Source organism: Panthera pardus, unplaced genomic scaffold (genome assembly GCF_024362965.1).
Source record: "Panthera pardus isolate Hobbes unplaced genomic scaffold, ASM2436296v1 HiC_scaffold_22, whole genome shotgun sequence".
In the NCBI taxonomy this organism is placed as follows: Eukaryota; Metazoa; Chordata; class Mammalia; order Carnivora; family Felidae; genus Panthera; species Panthera pardus.
This window is the reverse complement of record NW_026526788.1, coordinates 7,078,422-7,097,948: the sequence shown is the minus strand read 5'-3', so window position 1 is coordinate 7,097,948 and position 19,527 is coordinate 7,078,422. Positions and strand designations below refer to the sequence as shown.

Here is a 19,527-nt window from a genome sequence, read left to right as displayed (position 1 = left end):
GTCATAGGAACCAAGACTGAGCCACTTTTTTTTTAGCCTCAAACCATACTAGTCTACAACATGCTTTATTTAATGATACTTTATGGATATCTTTTCAGGTCAGTGGTCTCTCTTTTTTTTTTAATTTTAAAAAAATTTTACATGTTTATTTATTTTGAGAGAGAGAGAGAGACAGAGGGAGAGAAGGAAGGGCAGAGAGAGAGGGAGACAGAGAATCCCAAGCAGGCTCCGTGCTGTCAGCACAGAGCCTAATGTGGGACTTGAACTCATGAACTGTGAGATCATGACCCGAGCTGAAACCAAGAGTCGGACGCTTAACCAACTGAGCCACCCAGGCGCCCCTGGTCTCTTCTCTTTTTAATGGTTTTAATTATACTGTGTCAAAATACCAAAATTTACTCGACCGGTTAATTTTTTTTTCTATTTCAAATACACTCTGCCATAATTTCCATAGGACCAAGTCCTTGAATAGTGACATTGCCCAATCAATGAGTAACAGATGCCACCAAATAGTGTTCCAAAAGTTGTATCAATCTGCATCTCAACCACGCAAACCATGCTGTACCTCGACACCCACACCAATGGGAAGTCTAAGTGAAATCCTAAGTCGCTAGTGAAATTCAAAGGCATTACAGTCAATAAAGCACTGAATGGATGATGAGAACAGAAGCCTTTAAGTCAAACAATTAGAGCAGATTAGAGACTGTATAATTTAATGATTAATAAACTTCTCGTGTGCTGTTCTTAGGGAAATAACTACTTAAGTGCTAGAAAGCAGGCATTTTTGCCCTTTGGCTTCTATGTGTCTTACCAGAAATATGTTATCTTGACTTGGCCCGAAAGTAGAAATAAGTAAAAAAAAAACAAAACATCAGATTAGACTACATCAAATTAGAGTGCAGATTTTCCTTGACTTACAATAGGGTTATATCCTGATAAACTCATCATAAGTTGAAAATATCCTAAATTCAAAATGTGTTCACTACCATGAATGTTCATTACTGAACATCATAGCTCAGCCCAGCCGACTTTTAATGTGCTCAGAACACTTACGTTAGCCTGCAGTGGGCAAGAGCATCTAACACAAAGCCTATTTGATAATTAAGGGCTGAAGATCTCTGTAATTGAGTACTGCACTGAACGTGAAAAGCGAAGAGTGCCTGGCCGGCACAGTAGGTTAAGTCCCCAGCTATTGATTTCGGCTCAGGTCATGATCTCGTGGTTCATGAGTTCGAGCCCCATATCGGGCCCCACGCTGACAGCACAGAGCCTGCTTAGGATTCTGTCTCCTCTCTCTCTCTGCCTCTACCCTGCTCACATGCTCTCTCTCTCTCCCTCCAAATAAATAAATTCAAAAAATAAATAAATAAAAAGAAAATGAAAAACAGAAGGGCGGTGTGGGTGCAGAATGGATGTCAGTGTGTAGGTTGTTGACCCCTGTGGTCGTGTGGCCACGTGGGAGCTGAGGCCGTGGCCAGCATTAGGAGAGCGATGCGGATCCCCCGCCTGGGAAAAGATCCAACTCCGAAATTCGAAGTGCAGTCTCTACTGAATATGTATCACTTCACCACCACTATAATTGTAAGTTGGCCCATCAAAACTTGGGGACTGGCTGTACTTTGATTTTTCTTTTAAAATTTCACTTCTGAGAAGTTTACGAAAGAAAAGATCTGCAGGGACCTCAAAGGATAACTTTCGTGGGCAGCATGAATTTGTAGTGGGGACAGCAGTTTGCATTCTGCTATTTTCTCCAGCATGCAGAAACACAGAGTGCAGGTGGTCCTGGTCTACCCAAGCCCAAGGGCTTGGCCACACAGGGTCCACCAAAAATCAGCAAGAGCCCGTCGAAACGCCAGACAGGTGGAGGGCTGTTGTGTGCTGAGCCTGAGGGCGGGGGAGGGAGCGAGAGAGAAAAGGGTACAAGGTTGGGGGGGGGGAAGGGACTTCAGAGTCTGAGGTGGAGGGTTTGTTTCCTGTGATGATCTGTCTCGTAAGACAGATGGGACAAGCAGAGAGAGGCAGGTCAGTGGGAGGTCACCATGCCAGACACATAAATTTAGTCTAGAAAAAGTCAGATGATACAACTCGAGGACGTTAAGTTCTATCCTGGGAAACAGAATCAGATCCTTGTGTGTATGGGGCAGAACCGTCTAGAGAATCAAGACAAAGAAGAGATCTGCCCCTCGGAAAGAACCCTAATCAAATTCACCTGGTACTACTCCCCCTAATTTTAACTTTCTAGTGGCTTGTGTATCTGCTCCCCCCAATGTGGGCACCCCAGGCACGTTATAGTAGAGGTTAGACAGTCAACAGCAGGGACAGGATGGGACGGTGGGTAAATGAAGGAGGGAGGGAGCAGGGAAAGGGGGAGGTGAGGGATACATGGACTTACAGAACAGGTGCTTTCTGGTCCAGCGAAACCCACCCTTGAAATTCCTTCTCCATCCTCTCAATGCCCAGGCAGCTGTGTATCAAGAACCACCCCCCTCCCCCCCCCCCCACCCCACAGCCTGTTTCAAGAAAGTGCGGTCTAAAATTTTGGATTGGTAGATACTGGCCTCAAAGCCAAAGGGAGTCCCTCTCACCAGAGTTAAAAATAGCAAGTAGAGGCTCTAGGGAAAGTTTTCTAGTTTTCTCTAAGAGCACTGCTTCCTCATTCTCGAAACATCGTCTCAGGGACGAAGTGAGACACTGCCAAGTACTTCCCGAAGCCAGAACTATCTGCTTGTCCCTCAAAGAACAAAGCAAAGGGCTCACCAGTCTATGAGACAGGTCTTGTTGGCGCTTGAAAAGGATCGCCACGTATCACTCAGAGCAGGTAGCAGCCTGCCGGGCTGACTCAGGTAAGATACCATCAACAGCAAGTGCCACTTGGGTCCGTTCTCTGTTATTATAACGCACGTAATTGCTTCGGGTTCGCAGAGAGTCTGGCAGACCAGTTGCTCTGCCAAGGCAGTGAGGGTTTTGCCAACTACCTCCCAATACAATTTGAAGGAAAGAGCGACCTTGCCATTTACCGGTTTTATTCCAGTAGCTCTTACCCAGGCTACTCTGCCAGACGGATATCATCTAGAACTGTGGGAAAAGCCTAAAATCTCCCTAGGCGAGCGGCCCAGCGGCAACTGGTAACTGGCAGCTGTTACTGACTCAGAAATGCTGGGCATCGGGGGTGGGCAAGTGACGCTGGACAAGGTCCCAACTCCACCCCTCAATCGACTGACACTGGTTCCCTCCACTATGAAACAAAAGAAATCGCCAACAACATGATTTTTGTGGTCCCCTTCAGCTCTGAAGATGCCGAGCTGTCAATCTACACGTCTGGGCCCAAACCCACTTCCTAAGCGGTCAGGATTAGGGGGGCCTGGGTAGCTCGGTCGGTTAAAACGTCCGACTCTTGATTCGGCTCAGGTCATGATCTTGCAATTCATGGGACTGAGCCCCAAACTGGGCTCTGTGCTGCCAGCTCGGAGCCTGCTTGGGATTCTCTCTCTCCCTGTCTCTATGCCTCTCCCCAGTTAGTGTGCTCTCTCTCAAAATAAATAAACAAACTTAGAAAAAAGAAATCTCTTGGGGTGCCTGGGTGGCTCAGTTGGTTAAGTGTCTGACTTTGGCTCAGATTGTGATCTCGTGGCTTGTGAGTTTCAGCCCTACATCGGGCTCTGTACTGACAGCTCAGAGCCTGCAGCCTGCTTCAGATTCTGTCTCCCTCTCTCTCTGCCTCTCCCCTGCTGGTTCTTACTCTCTCTCAAATATAAATAAACATTAAAAATTAAAAAAAAAGAAATCTCTGTACCTTCCTCCCAATTTTGTTGTAAACCTAAAACTGCTTTAATAATAAGGTCTTTAAAAATTAGTAAACTACGTAAGCTTTCACAATTTTACATGATGTTTTGGTTTAATTGGTTGGAAAGAATGTAATTTCTAGTATATTGCAAATATTGACATTTTATTTTTAGGTATCTATTTTTGAGAGAGAAAGTGTGCCCAAGCGAGGAAGGGGCAGAGTGAGAGGGAGACAGAGGATCTGAAGGGGGCTCTGCGCTGAAAGCAGAGAGCCCAACATGGGGCTCCAACTCACAAGCCATGAGATCATGACCCGAGCCGAAGTCGGATGCTAACAGGAGCTTAGGAAATAAGGCACAAGAATTAGGCGTGAGCTTCTGGGAGCTGGGAAGAAGGTAGGACCCAGAGTTGGAAGAAATGTAAGGCATGGATGGTAGGTGAGGGGTCAAGGTCACAGGGGGGAGTCCCACCTAAGACAGAAAACATGTGTTGGAAATAAAAGACTTCTGTCGCTTTGACGAATACACAAGATACAAGATTAATCAGTTTCTTGGGCTGTGACTTTAGCATCGCTCGTTAATGAAGATAGTTTTCCGGATTACAAAGGTTCAGGACTTCAGTCTTGGTCATCACGTGGTACTTTGGATAATACTATCAACAAGCAAAGCTGCTGTTCCATGGCTTAAAAACTGCGTGTGGGCCCCCTGCCCCCCATCTACTCTGGGCAACATCATGTGCAACTCTATTTTTGAGAGGCTTGTTTAACTTCAAAGAAATCACTTGGTTACTGATAGGCTTTCAACAGATAAAAACAGCATCTTCTTTGTATTTGGTGGCATTTGTCACTAGGAACTGACTTGAGGTCTTAGAACTTACTCAGCGGAAGAAGAGACTGGCAGTCTGGCCTGTTAGGTTTAGTCTGTAAATACAGATGCAAATGTAGTGTAAGGAATATACAGCCTTACATGGGGGGCTGGGGGGGGGTGTGGGGGAAGGAAGTTCCCCACAGCAGGGTTTAGGACAGCAAAAAAAAACCTGAAACAGCCTCAAGTCCCATGATAAGGAAACTCTTAAGTGACTCATGGCCAAGAATATAATATAACAGGATGTGAGATAGGATATTTTCCTAGGGTTCTTAAGAGTTTTGACTGGGGCCCCATGCTGAGGACAATGGCATACATGCATTCCACAGAAAGGGGCCAGGGGAACCCCAAAGGATGAGTTACAAAGTGGACCAAAAGAGGTGGTGTGACAATTACCCCAACCCCACATTCAGCCTATATAAGAGGAAGAGACTTCTTTGAAGGAACTGGCGGAAGAAGTTTCCCTTCCTCTGCCTTTAAGAGGAAGGGGCACCTCTCTGGCCCACCCACGCCAGATGAGGGGGCCTCAGGATCACCACCTGTGGGGGGTGCTTGACAGAATGGAAAGACCAGCCTCTCGCTCTTTGTGACTGAGGCGCAATACTTCTGCCACTGGGAGGCTCGAACCTGTGTATATGAGGAAGCCACAAGCTGGCCAGGGCCGTCCCTGTCCCTAATGGTGGGACAGTGGGGCAAGTTGCCCATGGCCAAGTGGATGGACGCCATCTTGAAAGCACCCTGCGCAGGTAGGAGGCGTGTGATACATCACAGGGAGAGAAGGGGCTGGGCTTGGCTGTTGGGGGGGCAGATGTAAACAGTCAGCTGGGAGTGCTTTGTCCACATCAGGGCATTATATGGTGCTGAGTTCTCATTTGGGGAAGGAGAGGGGAATGACATCCCTCTTTGGGCCTCAAAATTTCAATCAGGCTTGAGCTGGAAGTGAGGAGACAAGCTTGGAACAGGATGAGTGATTCAAGTACGGGATGGAGTTCATTTAGATGCAATACTAACCAGGTATTTATCGAACATTTTCCCTCAGTCTCCTGGCACGATTATACCCATTTCATAAAGGAGGAAACAGATTCCCAAAATCAGAATGCCTCCATGGCTCAAATCTTGGCTCTACACTGGGTGTTACATGTAACTGATGAATTGCTGGGTTCTACTCCTGAAACCAATACTACACTGTATGTGAACTAACTTGAATTTAAATAAATGAATTTCAGAAAAATGAAAAACAAATCTTGGCTCTACTACTCAGTAGCTGTGTGACCTTAAATTATTCAACCCTTCTGTGTCGCAGCGTGCATCTGTAAAACGGACGTAGAAATAGTACGTCCCACTGAGTCATTTGGAAGATTAAGTGAGTCCACATAGCTGAGTGCTTGGAAGAACTCTTGGGCTTAAAAATGTTAATTATAATTCTTACTCTTTTGATTACATACCATTAACTTCTTGGAAAGGATGCTTAGGGTACTGCATTACGTGAAAGAAGGAAATCATGACATTGTACGGTGTGATTACAACCAGATACAAAATAATTACACCCATGCAAAAGAAAAAAAAGAGAGGAAATAATACTTCCCTCATCTTCTTTTCCTAAGAACGTAACTTTCGCATGGAGGGTACTTGGGAAAGCTCCGACATTCTGCTTGGAACAGGATGTAAACAATCAGGCTGTGTGTGTTTTCTGCACAGATCAGTGGCCAGCACATACAATACCCCCAATACTAGAGGACATGTATTCACCCACCCGTTACCCACCCGTTCCACTTATTAAATGCCTATGGAATATCAGAGTCCAAATAAATGCTGTAAAATACTCAACACCAAATCACTCAATATTGTTTTGGGTTGAATTTTGCCCCCCCCCCCCCCGCCCCGCCCCCAACTCCAAATTCATATGTCAGAGTCCTAACCTCAGAATATTTTGGAATATTTTGGAAATAAGGTCTTTATGGAGGTAATCAAGTTAAAGAGAGGTCATCAGGGTGGGCCCTCATCTAACAGGACTGGTGTTCTTATAAAAAGGGGAAATTTAGAGACAGACACTCACATAGGGCCATACCCGGGAGCATGTGGGAGCAGCCTGCACACACGGAACATGAAGAGTTGACGCTGTGGCCTGTCTGGACCCCTCACCCCGTGGATGTGGATGCCTGGTTTACCCCAGGCTTTCTCACTCTGCAACACAGAGACGTTCCCAGGACATGAAGAAATACTAGTGACGGGAGCCCACCCCAAAGCAGTCCAGCTGGCATCTCTGGGGAATGGGACCCAGGCACTGGTGCATTATAAATGTTCTCCCAGTGATTCCTAATGTGCAGCCAGGGTCCAGAATTGTTGGGCTAAGCAGATCATAGGTGGGCACTAATGTTAGTAAGAAAATTTATATCTGTTTTCTGTGGGCCACTAACAGGTGCTTTCCATGTTTTTTAAAAAATTTTTTTAATGTTTATTCATTTTTGAGAGAGAGAGAGACAGAGCACAAATGGGGGAGGGGCAGAGAGAGGGAGACACAGAATCTGAAGCAGGCTCCAGGCTCTGAGCTGTCAGCACAGAGCCCGACGCAGGGCTCGAACCCACAAACCTCGAGATCATGACCTGAAACTTAACCGACTGAGCCACCCAGGTGCCCCATCACGTTTTTACATCTGTCCTTAAGGATTCTCATTACTGTCTTCAGTGCCAGATCCTACAGCAGCCACTTGAGATGCACAGGACCCCTGCCCCTCCCCCGTGCACAGTCATGTCGGGCTCATGCATTATCTAAAAATGGCCAAGAAGGGTAGGGTGGGGGGAGAATATGGCAGATGAAAGGTGACAGGTACATTTGTGACTAATCTCACAACACCTTCCACTGCTGATTTATGTTACCATAAACTAAAATTATTCATCTATCAACGCTGCCGTAGAATAGGTGAATCTAACCAGTGGCCAGATGCTATCCCTCCTATCCAGTGGTTTTGTTTGCGGGGGAGGAAGTGGGAGGCATCAGAATCACCTACCGGGCTTGTAGGGGCACCTGGGTGGCTCAGTCGGTCAAGCTTACGGTTCTTGATTTTAGCTCAGGTCATGATCTCATGGTTCCTGAGTTCCAGCCCCGAGTCAGGCTCGTGCCAACATTGCAGAGCCTGCTTGGAATTCTCTCTCTCTTCCTCTCTCTCTGCCCCTCCCCCACGTCTCTTTCTCTCTCTCTCTCAAAATTAAATAAACATTTAAAAGAATTAAAAGTTAAAAAAAAAAAAAAAGAATCACCTATGGGGCTTTTAGAATCTACTCCTGGGTTTAGGAAGGTTCTGCCCTCCCTTTTCCGTTCTGGAAGCTCAGAGCTCCTACAACACTCCCTCCTCTCTACCCAGCCTGCCTCTCTTCTGAAACATGGCCAGTAGGGTGGTCTCACTAATGCCTCTCTACCCCTGTTCCCCCCAGAAAACAGCACTAACCCCGCACAGGAGAGAGTCCTAGAAAACTCTGAGGGGCCACTCTCAAGATGCATGTGCCTGATTAAACCCCTGAGGTCAATGCCTCAAGCCGTATTTTTCCCTTGCGTGTCCTGCCAGCTCAGCTCCTCTGTGGGTTTCTGGAGGGAGGAACCTGGCCTTGTGGGTCCCGTGCAAGCCACATTACCACACCAGGGCCTGTGCGGGCGGAAGGGGTGAGGCTGCTGGTACCTGAGCCAGCACAGCTCTTGATTTCTGGGGACTCTCCCCACCTTCTGCCTTGACTGGTTTTTTTTAGAACATGTTCCAAAGATATGTCATTTGCTCTGGTACCCTTAACACAGCAAGCTTGTGTCCACTTTCCTATTACAAATGGCAACTCCCACCGTGTGGGGCTCCCTGCCCCCTTCTCCTGCTTCATTTCTCTCCAAAGCACTACTGCCAGTAATAACAGGCTTCATTGTCCTATTTGTTCCTGGTCAGTCTGACTTATGAATCACACACCCGTAAAGCATTTATGATGTGCTTGATGACATTTTTAAGAGCTTAAAAAAGATCAACTGGTATCCTTACAAAGAGGGGGCATTTGTGCACAGAGACAGAGAAAACACGAGGTGAAGACACAGGGAAAAGACAGCCATCAACAAGCAAGGACAGAGGTTAGGACAGAGCCTGCCCCCGGCGCCCTCAGAAGGAACGGGCCCTGCTCACACCTTGATCTCAGACTTACGGGCTCCAGAGCTGGGACACCATGCATTTCTGTTACTGAAGCCACCCCTGCTGTGGTGCTTTGCAACAGCAGCCCTAGACATCAACACAGATGTTCAGAATGCTACCCTCCCTTCATTCCCCCTTCCACGTCCTGTACCTAAGCCCTTGGGATCACATTCCCGGGTGAGCCAAAGAACCTCGGTGTTTCCTCCTAGCCATTCCCTGGACCAGCCACTGCTAGGATGACTTGGCTAAAGCTCTGTTCTTATGCCATCACTCTACAGGGAGACTCTTTCAGGAAGCTCCCCTGTCTGGGAGACGGAGACCGTGCTCCCACCTTGGCGCTCCAGGACTTGGCCCGGAGCAGCACTTCCCAGAGCGGAGCTGAGAGGAAACGCTGGATGCAGGGGTTAACAGGCATGCTGAGGAGGTGGGGGAAACAAGGCTTTCTCTGTTCAGACAAGTCTGCCTCCCTGTCAAATGAACTCAGCCATCTCCTCTCTCTTTTCCCTTACAGATATGTGCTGAGATTGTCCAAGAATCCAAGGGAGAGTTTCTCAGCTTACCTGCCTATGGAGCCTCTGTTCTGGGAGCATCCAAAAACATTCCTACTCAGCTTTCCAGGCCAGAGATTTCAAATGCTAATTCTGAGTGTAGCTCTAAGCAGTCACCATTGTATCCCCACACCTAAGAGAGTAGTGGTATCAAATACTTGATGGATGGATGGATGGATGGATGGATGGATGGATGGATGGGTGACTGGGTGGATGGGTGGGTGACTGGGTGGGTGGGTGGATGGATGGATGGATGGGTGGGTGGATGGGTGGGTGGATGGATGGGTGACTGGGTGGGTGGATGGATGGGTGGATGGATGGATGGATGGATGGATGGATGGATGGATGGGTGACTGGGTGGGTGAGTGGATGGATGGGTGGATGGGTGGGTGACTGGGTGGGTGGGTGGATGGATGGATGTATGGATGGATGGATGGACGGACGGATGGATGGGTGACTGGGTGGGTGGATGGATGGATGGGTGGGTGGGTGGGTGACTGGGTGGGTGGACGGATGGAAGGATGGATGGGTGGGTGAGTGGATGGATGGACGGATGGATGGATGGATGGGTGACTGGGTGGGTGGATGGATGGATGGATGGATGGATGGATGAGTGAATGGGTGGGTGGGTGGATGGATGGATGGATGGATGGATGGATGGATGGATGGATGGGTGGGTGACTGGGTGGGTGAATGGATGGATGAGTGGACGGGTGGATGGCTGGCTGGCTGGCTGGCTGGATGGATGGATGGCTAAGTGGGTGGATGGATGTGGCATCATCTAACCTCTTGCAATCCATTTCTTATTTATCAAACACCACCATGCTACTGCCTTGTTCACGATGGTCTGTGGCCTCCCTGCTGTATGGACAGAATAAACCCTTTAACCCCCTAATCTCTTTGCTAGATTTCCTCCCTTCCTGCCCCATTCAAGTGTTGCCATTCAAGACCCAACTCAAATCTGGCATCAGCTATCTCAGCTTCTAGAGTCTTTATGTATAAAAAAAATGTTTGTGGGGCATCTGGTTGGCTCAGTCGGTTGAGCTTTGGACTCTTGATTTCAGCTCAGGTCATGATCCCAGGGTGGTAGGATCATGCCCCTCATCGGGCTCTGTGCTGAGCATGGAGCCTGCATGGGATTCTCTCTCTCCCTCTGCCCCTCTCCCCTGATCAAGCGTACATGCTCGCTCTCTCTCTCTCTCTCTCTCTCTCTCTCAAAATAAATATTTTTTAAAAAAAAGATTCTGTCTCTCTTCCCCTCTGCCCCTCTCGCCCGCTTTCACTAACTCTCTAAAACAACAACAACAACAAACATTAAAAAGAATGTCTGTATCTTTACCTATCTCGCCTTTTTGGCCTATGAAAGAGCCGAGGTTCTTACTTTTAAAATGTTAACTCATCTATCCGTGCCTCTATTTATCGAACACCTGTGTGCCTATACCTTATCTTACCTACCAGATAACACATTCCTTGAGGGCAATCAATGTGTTGCATGTTCCCCACAGAACATTTTCAACCGTATTATCAATAAGTATTTGCTAAGAACGTTAATCCTCTCTACCTTCCACAGGGAAAACAAATCCCACTAATTATTACACTTCTCCTCCTCCTCGTTTTAATCTCTCTGCTCCTCGATAATACCTTATCCTTTAAAATCGGATGTTTCCCATCTTGAGAAAAAAGAAGCCTTTTTTCCCCATATTTTCTAACACTCTCCAACAAGGATTTACTATTTGTCCTTGCCACCTTAAGCAATCTGACAGGACTGCATGAACTTTCTTGTCGCCTGCTCACTCTTTAAGACTGGCAATCACGTTTTTGTCCCGATGACCGGTTTCTGCTTCTGAGCTCTTTTCTTCCGCTGGCCTCCAAAGTGAGGTGTTCCACAACTTCCACCCTTGGCTCCTCTCTTTGCTTTTCTACAAGGACTCTCTCCTTGGCAGTCTCGTCCGCTCCTGAGGCTTCAACTGTAAGGTCCTGATGCACGAGTCCTAAATCAGTACCTAGTGCTGCGTTTTCTAGCACTTACCAGGCATTGCCACAAATCTCACATACCCCTCACTCTACAAACGTGTATCTCCTTTTTCCCCAACCCACAAGCGGAACTTAATCCCAGCAACACACGAATCTTATCTTCTATCCGAATTCTCTATTTCCATTCTTGGTAGAAACATCTCCCAGTCACAGGCTTAAAATTTACCCCCATCTTCTCTCCAGTCCCCCTGGGGTCCCGTATGGTCATATGGCCACGACTTACAACCCCCAATAATTTCTATCAACCTGTGTCTGGCACTCAAGGCTCTGGGGCCCTGGCTCCAACATATCCCTCAGTCTTATCACCTAGGATCTCCTAATACTTCAGCTCCAGACAAAGCGTTCGTCAGGGGCTCTTTTGTCAGAGCACTGACATATACCATCCCTCATCGCAGGGGGAGGCCCTCGCCCTGCCCTCAGACACACATCCTAGAATCTACTTCTGTGGTAGAGATGGTCATACCATGGACCCATTCAAACTGATGGCAAAGCCATGTAGCAAACTGGATAAAATGTTTGTGAAATAGGGGCACCTGGGTGGTTCAGTTGGTTGAGTGTCCAACTTCGGCTCAGGTCATGATCTCACGGTTCGTGAGTTCGAGCCCCGCATCAGGCAGACAGTGTGGAGCCTGCTTGGCATTCTCTCTCTCTCCCTCCCCGCCACCCCTCTCTCTCAAAATAAATGAATAAACTTAAAAAATGTTTGTGAGATAACATTACATAAGAAAAGCAAATCTCACTGACAGTTTTGACAATTATTCATATAAAAAAGTGTACAAGGGAATACATCCAAATGTCAAACAATGGTTATATCAGAGCAGTGGAATTGTGAATGAGTTTTTTCATTTTTCTACATTCTAAATTTTACTTAGTGTGGTTTTTAAAATACATTTTTATTTTAGAATAGTTTTAGAATTACATATAACTTGAGAAGATGGTAAAGACAGGCCCTATATGCCCTACATTCAATTTCCTTTATTATTAACATTGCATGTTAGCATGATACTTTCATCACAGCTAAATAAACCAGTACTTTTACATGGTTTCTAAAACTTAAAGAAAAAAGAAAGAAAAGAAAAGAAAAGAAAAGAAAAGAAAAGAAAAGAAAAGAAAAGAAAAGAAAGAAAGAAAGAAAGAAAGGAAGAAAGAAAGAAAAATAAACTCTTTACTTTGGTAAAACCAAATAACATAGAGGAAAATGTCATTCTTTCCATAACCTCGAACTCCAAGTTAGCATCCTGATATTTATTATTTTTATTATTACTTCAGCCTCCTCTTGGCATGGATATCATTGGTTATAAACTGGAACAAATTTTGCTTTAACTATCATTTGCTATATGTTTGTGCAGGTAGTTAAAGTAGTTGAAACTTTATTGTTTCATAAAGGTTCTGGGGAATGTTTTCTTGAACATAAAGTTCCACGGATATTAAAAAATTTTTTTTTTTACATTTATTTATTTTTTGAGAGAGAGACAGAAAGAACGTGGGCAGAGGAGGGGCAGAGAGAGAGGGAGACACAGAATGGGAAGCAGGCTCCAGGCTCTAAGCTGTCAGCAAAGAGCCCAACACGGGGCTCGAACTCACGAGCCTTTGAGCCATGAGATCATGACCTGAGCCGAAGTCAGCCGCTCAACTGACTGAGCCACCCATGTGCCCCTCGTTCCATGGAAAATTTTCAACCCTGTGAAGCATCCCCACATCCAGAATCTAACGTTGTGTGCACGCTGCTTCTCCAGCAAGTCCGTAAGCCCTGCTGCGGTCTTCCCTTGTCCGTTCCCCACCCACTTTTTCTTACACCCAAGAACACCCAGTCCAGATCTGGGCTCCAAGTGTATGCTCAGCAAATGCAACTTTTGATAAACTGAAGTAGTAGGACAGGATCTAGTAGATAGGGTATTGATTTTAAGTTCCTAAAATAAAGGATTCTTTATTACGAAATTCTGTCCGAGATGTCAGAGTTTGATCTTGTGTACCAGGACACTACAGCGTTTTCCCTCTGCATCATTCAAAGGAGGCACTCTTGCTAGAGTGAGTTTTAGTCCTAAAATGATAAAAATCACGAACATATCAAGTGTTAAATATTCTAAAGAGCATATTTTCAGCTTGCCTTTAAAGTCCGAGCTCTAGAGGGGTGCCTGGGTGGCTCAGTCGGTTGAGCGTCCCACTACGGCTCAGGTCATGATCTTGCAGTCTGTGAGTTCGAGCCCCGCATCGGGCTCTGTGCTGACAGCTCAGAGCCTGGAGCCTGCTTCGGATTCTGTGTCTCCCTCTCTCTCTGCCCCTCCCCCATTCGTGCTCTGTCTCTCTCAAAAAATGAATAAACATTAAAAAAAATTTAAAGTCTGAGCTCTAGAAAATGGACTGTGGGGGTTTTTGTTTGTTTTTTTAAATGTTTCTCCCCTAGTGAGTTTTCTTTGTTCTGTCTGCCAAGTTGGTTTCAAAGAATCCTTCTGGATATCTAGCAGTTAGAACAAATCCTATAGATTATGCAAAGAAATAACTAACTGAAGTAGCAAGGTAGTGTCCTACTTTTCACAGGAATAGAAGACATTCTCTTTTAAAACGGAACTGAAAAAAAAAACCTCAAATACGTTTCTTCCCCTTTTATTTGTTGACAAATCTATTTTCATCTTTTTTTTAATTTTTAAAAAATTCTTTTAATTTTTATTTTATTTTTCATCTTTTAGTATTGTCTTTACTTCAAGCAGCCAGATCTATGACACTAAAATTAAAAAAAAAAAATTATTAAACAGCGTCCTAAGGTATATTCGGTACCTAATCTTAACTGGTTTTGGAAAATCCCTAAAATCAAGCTAAACAAACAACATTCTTGTATCTTCATGGGAGTCTGTATCATGTTACAAAACGTGTGAGGAGCAAAACTTTGCCAAACAAATTAAGGAGTGCAAGAAAAGAAAATTTCATAGTTTGGGTTTACTAAAGTTGTTTAAAGGCAGTCAGTGCCAAAATCAATCCTTAGATTGTAATTCCAAGGAAACTGCTGAGGATTAATTAATAAGAATGTGAGGGGCGCCTGGGTGGCTCAGTCGGTTAAGTGTCCGACTTCAGCTCAGGTCGTGATCTCACAGTTCATGAGTTCGAGTCTGGCATAGGCCTCTGTGCTGCCAGCTCAGAGCCTGGAGCCTGCTTCGATTCTGTCTCCCTCTCTCTCTGCCCCTCCCCCACTCACACTCTTTCTCTCCTTCAAAAATAAACATTTAAAAAGTACAAAAAAATAAATAAGTATATGATATTCACAGTGGGTGACTAAAAAGCCCCAAACCAGAGTTAAAAGCAGCGTCACTGACAACTTTCAAGAGAGATGTATACAATTAAAGTTGACTGTTTTATCAACTACTGTGTAACTTTGCTTTATTGCAAAAGTGATTTGACTCTCCAGGAGTATCACTATTAATAACTTATGACAGACTGATGTTTGACAAGCAAGCCTAAACAAAACCTCCAATTTGTCTTGCTAAAAATTAACTGGGTGTTATGGAACGGGCAGGACCGAACCAGTCCGTCGTGAGGCAAGACAGGCTTTTTGAGACATTTGACACTCTAAATATAGTTCAGCAGATGTGAAGCATTATGCAATTTGGCTAATAAGCTCCGAGCGAGTGGAAAGAAATGGACTGGACAGTACCAGAAGTGACTGAAACACACGGTGACCCAAGGAAGCTTCTGGAAGGAGGTACCTCAAAAGGTGAACAATGGAATGAATGACAGGCAATTCTCAATTTTGGGGGTACATTTTTGTCCTATCTGGAGTTTAAAAGAACATTCTTTTAGAATCAGAAAACAACACATGGATTTGCTTTTTGGAAAAAGACAATAAAAATGATGTGAAGTTTGACTTCTCATATCTGAGTAAAGTTGTTTTTTTTTTTTTAAAGACAACCCTTTTATTTTATTTTATTTTTTTATTTATTTTTGAGACAGAGACAGAGCATGAATGGGGGAGGGGCAGAGAGAGAGGGGGACACAGAATCGGAAGCAGGCTCCAGGCTCTGAGCCATCAGCCCAGAGCCCGACGCGGGGCTCGAACTCACGGACCGCGAGATCGTGACCTGAGCCGAAGTCGGACGCTTAACCGACTGAGCCACCCAGGCGCCCCCTGAGTAAAGTTTTATAAAAGCATTACAAAAATGGCATAGGACTATCCAGTTTTGTTGCGGCTTAATAAACATCGATGGTCTGTGTTTAGCATATAGATACATATTCATTTCAAAGGACGGATCAAAGGTACCATAGTTACTGAAAGCAACAGACGTTTTGTCAATATCCCGTACAACTGGGATGCTTCAAGATCATTTCCAGACTTATTTTATTACCTAGAAATCTTCTTCCTTATTTTCAAAGCTCTGGAAGAGAATCTCTAAGACCTTCCAGTTGGATTAGCAGGCACCTAAGGGTGAAAATAGAACCAAAATGATCCTTACCTCATGTGGCGCATCAGAATTTGTTGGGCCGTTCAAAGTAATTGGATCACATTCCTCAGCTGGGGGGGGAAAGAGACAAAGCTTGATAAAGAAAGGGCACGCTCTGCTGTGTGAGGCTTGCAATTGGGACTCAGTGCTATGTGCTGCTTTGACATCTGGTAAAATCGGGAGGACCTCGGTTCTCCTGCCCTCTCTGCTTCTAGGCATAAGGCCCCAGGCTACCCGCCGCTGCCTGCGAGGGCACCAGCTGAGGGCACCAGGCACGGTTCCTACTTAACCCTGAGTACTGACTTTCAGTTCCCTGCCAGCCCACTGAATTCCTCAGACGAGCCGTCCCTGGGGAACCAGGGACGCTACCTCCTCTTGCTACTACTACCCTTACACCTACAGCCGCTGGTGGCTGGTGCCCTCTGTTCCCGTGGGCAGCCTCGTGGGATGTGACCCTGCGTGGCTTGCGGTGTCCCCCTCCCCCAGGCTGTGAGCACAAGTGACTCATGTCAACCTCATCTGTCCAGTGTCAGGCATGTATGGCCATCCCCATAACCCCTGGGCAGGATCCCTCCCGCACTGCTGGGGTGAACAGGAGGGGATCAAAGCAGCTGGCCTCGTGGACTGCATGGCCCAACCGCTATGGAAGACACTTTGTCAGATGTAACTAACTTCCCCGCCACAGTTGAGGCTGCCTGGGGCTGGCCGACTTGCACTCTGGCCTACGCAGCACTGTGTGTCGTCTTTGTTCGGTGTTTGTCCTCTCCTCCCACCTAAAATGTCCCCGTCCCCAAGGTGAAAACTGTTATTGACTATGCCCCAGTGTGATGTGCTGTTGGGTTCGACTGATGTCTGGTGGGTCAGCTCTGAGCATCCCATCCATAAGCCAGTGCGCCTGGGCCCCGCGCAGCCGCTTACAGGAGCCAAAGGACCGATCCTGCAGTCATGGGCCCGCTGGTCCATACCAGACCCATAAGCAATACGACCTTCCTGGAGGTGGACCCAACCCCAAGCAGATTGACTGGCATTCCCTGGAGGAAGAGATGGCTCCCTACGAGGTGGGCCATCAGCCTCCCAAGCCTCTCCCCGTCAACACTCAGAAAGTCCGCACCATGAACGATCAGAGACAGAAAGTGAGTGCTGACCCTTTATACAGGTAGAAGTAGAAATACTCCCAGGGAATCTGTACAGAAAGTCCCAAAAAACAAAGAAAAGGCAGGGCCATAGCAGAGCTCAGTTCCAGCCCATTGCCTGCTGGGCTGCTCGGCCACCTCTGCCTGGCTGCAAGGAACATCCTGATCCTCGGAGTTATCGGGGAAACCGTGGTACCCCTGGGGCACGGCACGGGGTTAGTTCGACCCTGACACAAGCCCGGGGTCCTGAAAACATATGAAAGCAACCGCTGCCCAGGGAAGGCCCCAACCCCGTGGTACTGATTTGAGGCTCTGTGGAGGCGGAAATGCAGAAATACGAGCGGGGTGGAGGATTCCCCCACCTACCTGCACCCAGAGTTAATCCAGTGATGCAAAAAGAAAAGGGGACGGGAAATGAAAGAAAGAAACTGGACAGAAAATGGAAAGAAACTGGACACCGGGGAGGAGATGAAAGGAAAAAAAGGACTGCAAGCAGAGGTCCACAGTGGGACCCAATGACCCAATGGGAAATCCAACATTTACTGAAATAATTTACATAGCCAACCAGTAAACGAGTGCTGGATACCCCTGTGCCTGACAACGTCGGTTCTGAATCAGCTTTAATACCTGCTGAAATGCACCAACCGGCAAACCCTCAGGGACTTAATCAGTCCCGGGGCTCCAATTACAGTTACACCTGGAGATGCCACTAAATGTAAACACGAGGTCCCCACGTAACCCTAGAGAGTTCTGGAACGTGAAACAGAAGACAAATAGGTATGACTCATCCTAACCAAAAGAACTATTGTTTTGCCTCATTTTCCCATGGTCATGGCACCCATTGCCTTAGATTATCCCATGTGGGCATGGTGGCTCTGACTCAACAAATTACTATTAAATTAAATCTTCACAGTTAGAAGTTGATTTGAACGCAATGGGACCCTACAGACCTCTCAGTGCAAGCACCTAATACGGCCCGATGTAAATTAAACAGGACCTTCAAAGATCAAAACTTACTATGTAAGACCTGATTTGAGTGAAGGGTGCATTAACTGCTGCCTCTCCAATTAACAGCTGAATTTGGCCTGTTCTTAAACCCGAAAGGCAATGAACAGTGTCTCACAGGACTTTACTGCGGCCTTAATGTGGTGGCCCCATCCATTAAGGCACCAGACCCAATGCCCAGTATTTTTTAAATTACTGACTCCGTCCCATCAGCCACTAATAAATATCTGGCTATTACCAAGTGGGCTAATATGTTCTGCTCAGTGTCTATTTGAGCAACCTCTTAGGTGCCATGTGCCTTCATCGCCAAAGGCAGTCGTACATGGTGACCGGGCTCCGTATGGGGGACCCAACAGCGTTGCCCTAGCACACGGTCTTTGCAGGCAAGATCTTAACTGCACCCAACCTTCTCCAGGATCGTGGGTATGCCAACATGGATGACATCCTCCTCCAAGGATATCCATTTGACATATTCATCCAAGCCATACAACATCCATAAAAGAGCTCACAGAAAGGGAACAGGACACTGACCCCCACACAGCGTGCGGCCCTACCACCTTGGTTAAATTCCTGAGAATCTGTTGGTAAGTTAAGGGCTGCTCCATCTCTGACATGGTCAATAAAGAGTTAAAAGAATAGGGGCGACTGGGTGGCTCAGTCTGTTGAGCGTCTGACTTCGGCTCATGTCATGATCTCACGGTTCATGAGCTCGAGCCCTATGTCCGGCTCTGTGCAGACAGCTCAGAGCCTGGAGCTGCTGCAGACTCTGTGTCTCCCTCTCTCTCTGCTCCTCCCTCATTCATTCCCTGTCTCTGTCTCTCAAAAATAAATAAATGCTAAAGAAAAACTTTTTTAAGTGTTACGAAAATAAAAAAAAAAACAAAAACAAAACATTAAGGGACACCTGGGTGGCTCAGCTGGTTGAACCTCTGACTCTTGATTTTGGCTCAGGTCATGGTCCCAGGGTCATAGGATCTAGCCCTTCGTCAGGCTCCGTGCTGAGTGTGGAGCCTGCTTGGGACACTCTCATTCTTTCCCTCTCGCCACCACCGCCCATCCCCTGCTCGTTCTCTCTCTGAAATAAAATAAAAAATAAAAAACAAAGAGTTATGGACCCTCTCAGTACTTACTACAAGTGAATACAAGTCCAACATCTTCTAGTTTGGGGGGAGTTCTGGAGGCAATGTATTCCTCATTTCCACAGTTTATTTGTTCTCACTGACACACTTACTTGTAAAGTGCTTCACTGTAAATCTGGCTCCCTCTAACAAAAGCCTACAACACGCATTCTCTGAGACCCCTTCACCATAAGGGTTTAAACAACCTCCTCATATTCTTCCTGAAGTCTCTGGACCACCCATGACCACCATATGCTATCTACGTGCTTCTGATGCATGAAACTGCCCTGCTAGACCCTTCTCTCCATGCATCCCTAGGGCAGCGACTGCTGGCTGCACACTGGGCTCTTCTGGAAACAGAGGCTCTCACTGACCCTGCACCTGTGAGCCTTCATACCCTGCTGCCTATTATGCCTTGAGTCACAGAAGCAGCTCCGTACAAGCTCGACATGG

At 46.5% G+C, this 19,527-nt stretch overlaps 1 protein-coding gene across 5 annotated transcripts in view; it reads right to left on the bottom strand.

Annotated features, from left to right (window-relative positions):
• The window catches only part of EDARADD (EDAR associated via death domain), a 93,104-nt gene that overhangs the window by 24,906 nt on the left and 48,671 nt on the right, over positions 1-19,527 (bottom strand). For all 5 annotated transcript variants that reach the window (XM_019418922.2, XM_053910218.1, XM_053910220.1 and 2 more), the window contains one exon: positions 15,831-15,889. In XM_019418922.2, coding sequence (XP_019274467.1) covers positions 15,831-15,889 — 59 coding nt within the window. The remainder of the gene's footprint in view (positions 1-15,830; positions 15,890-19,527) is intronic.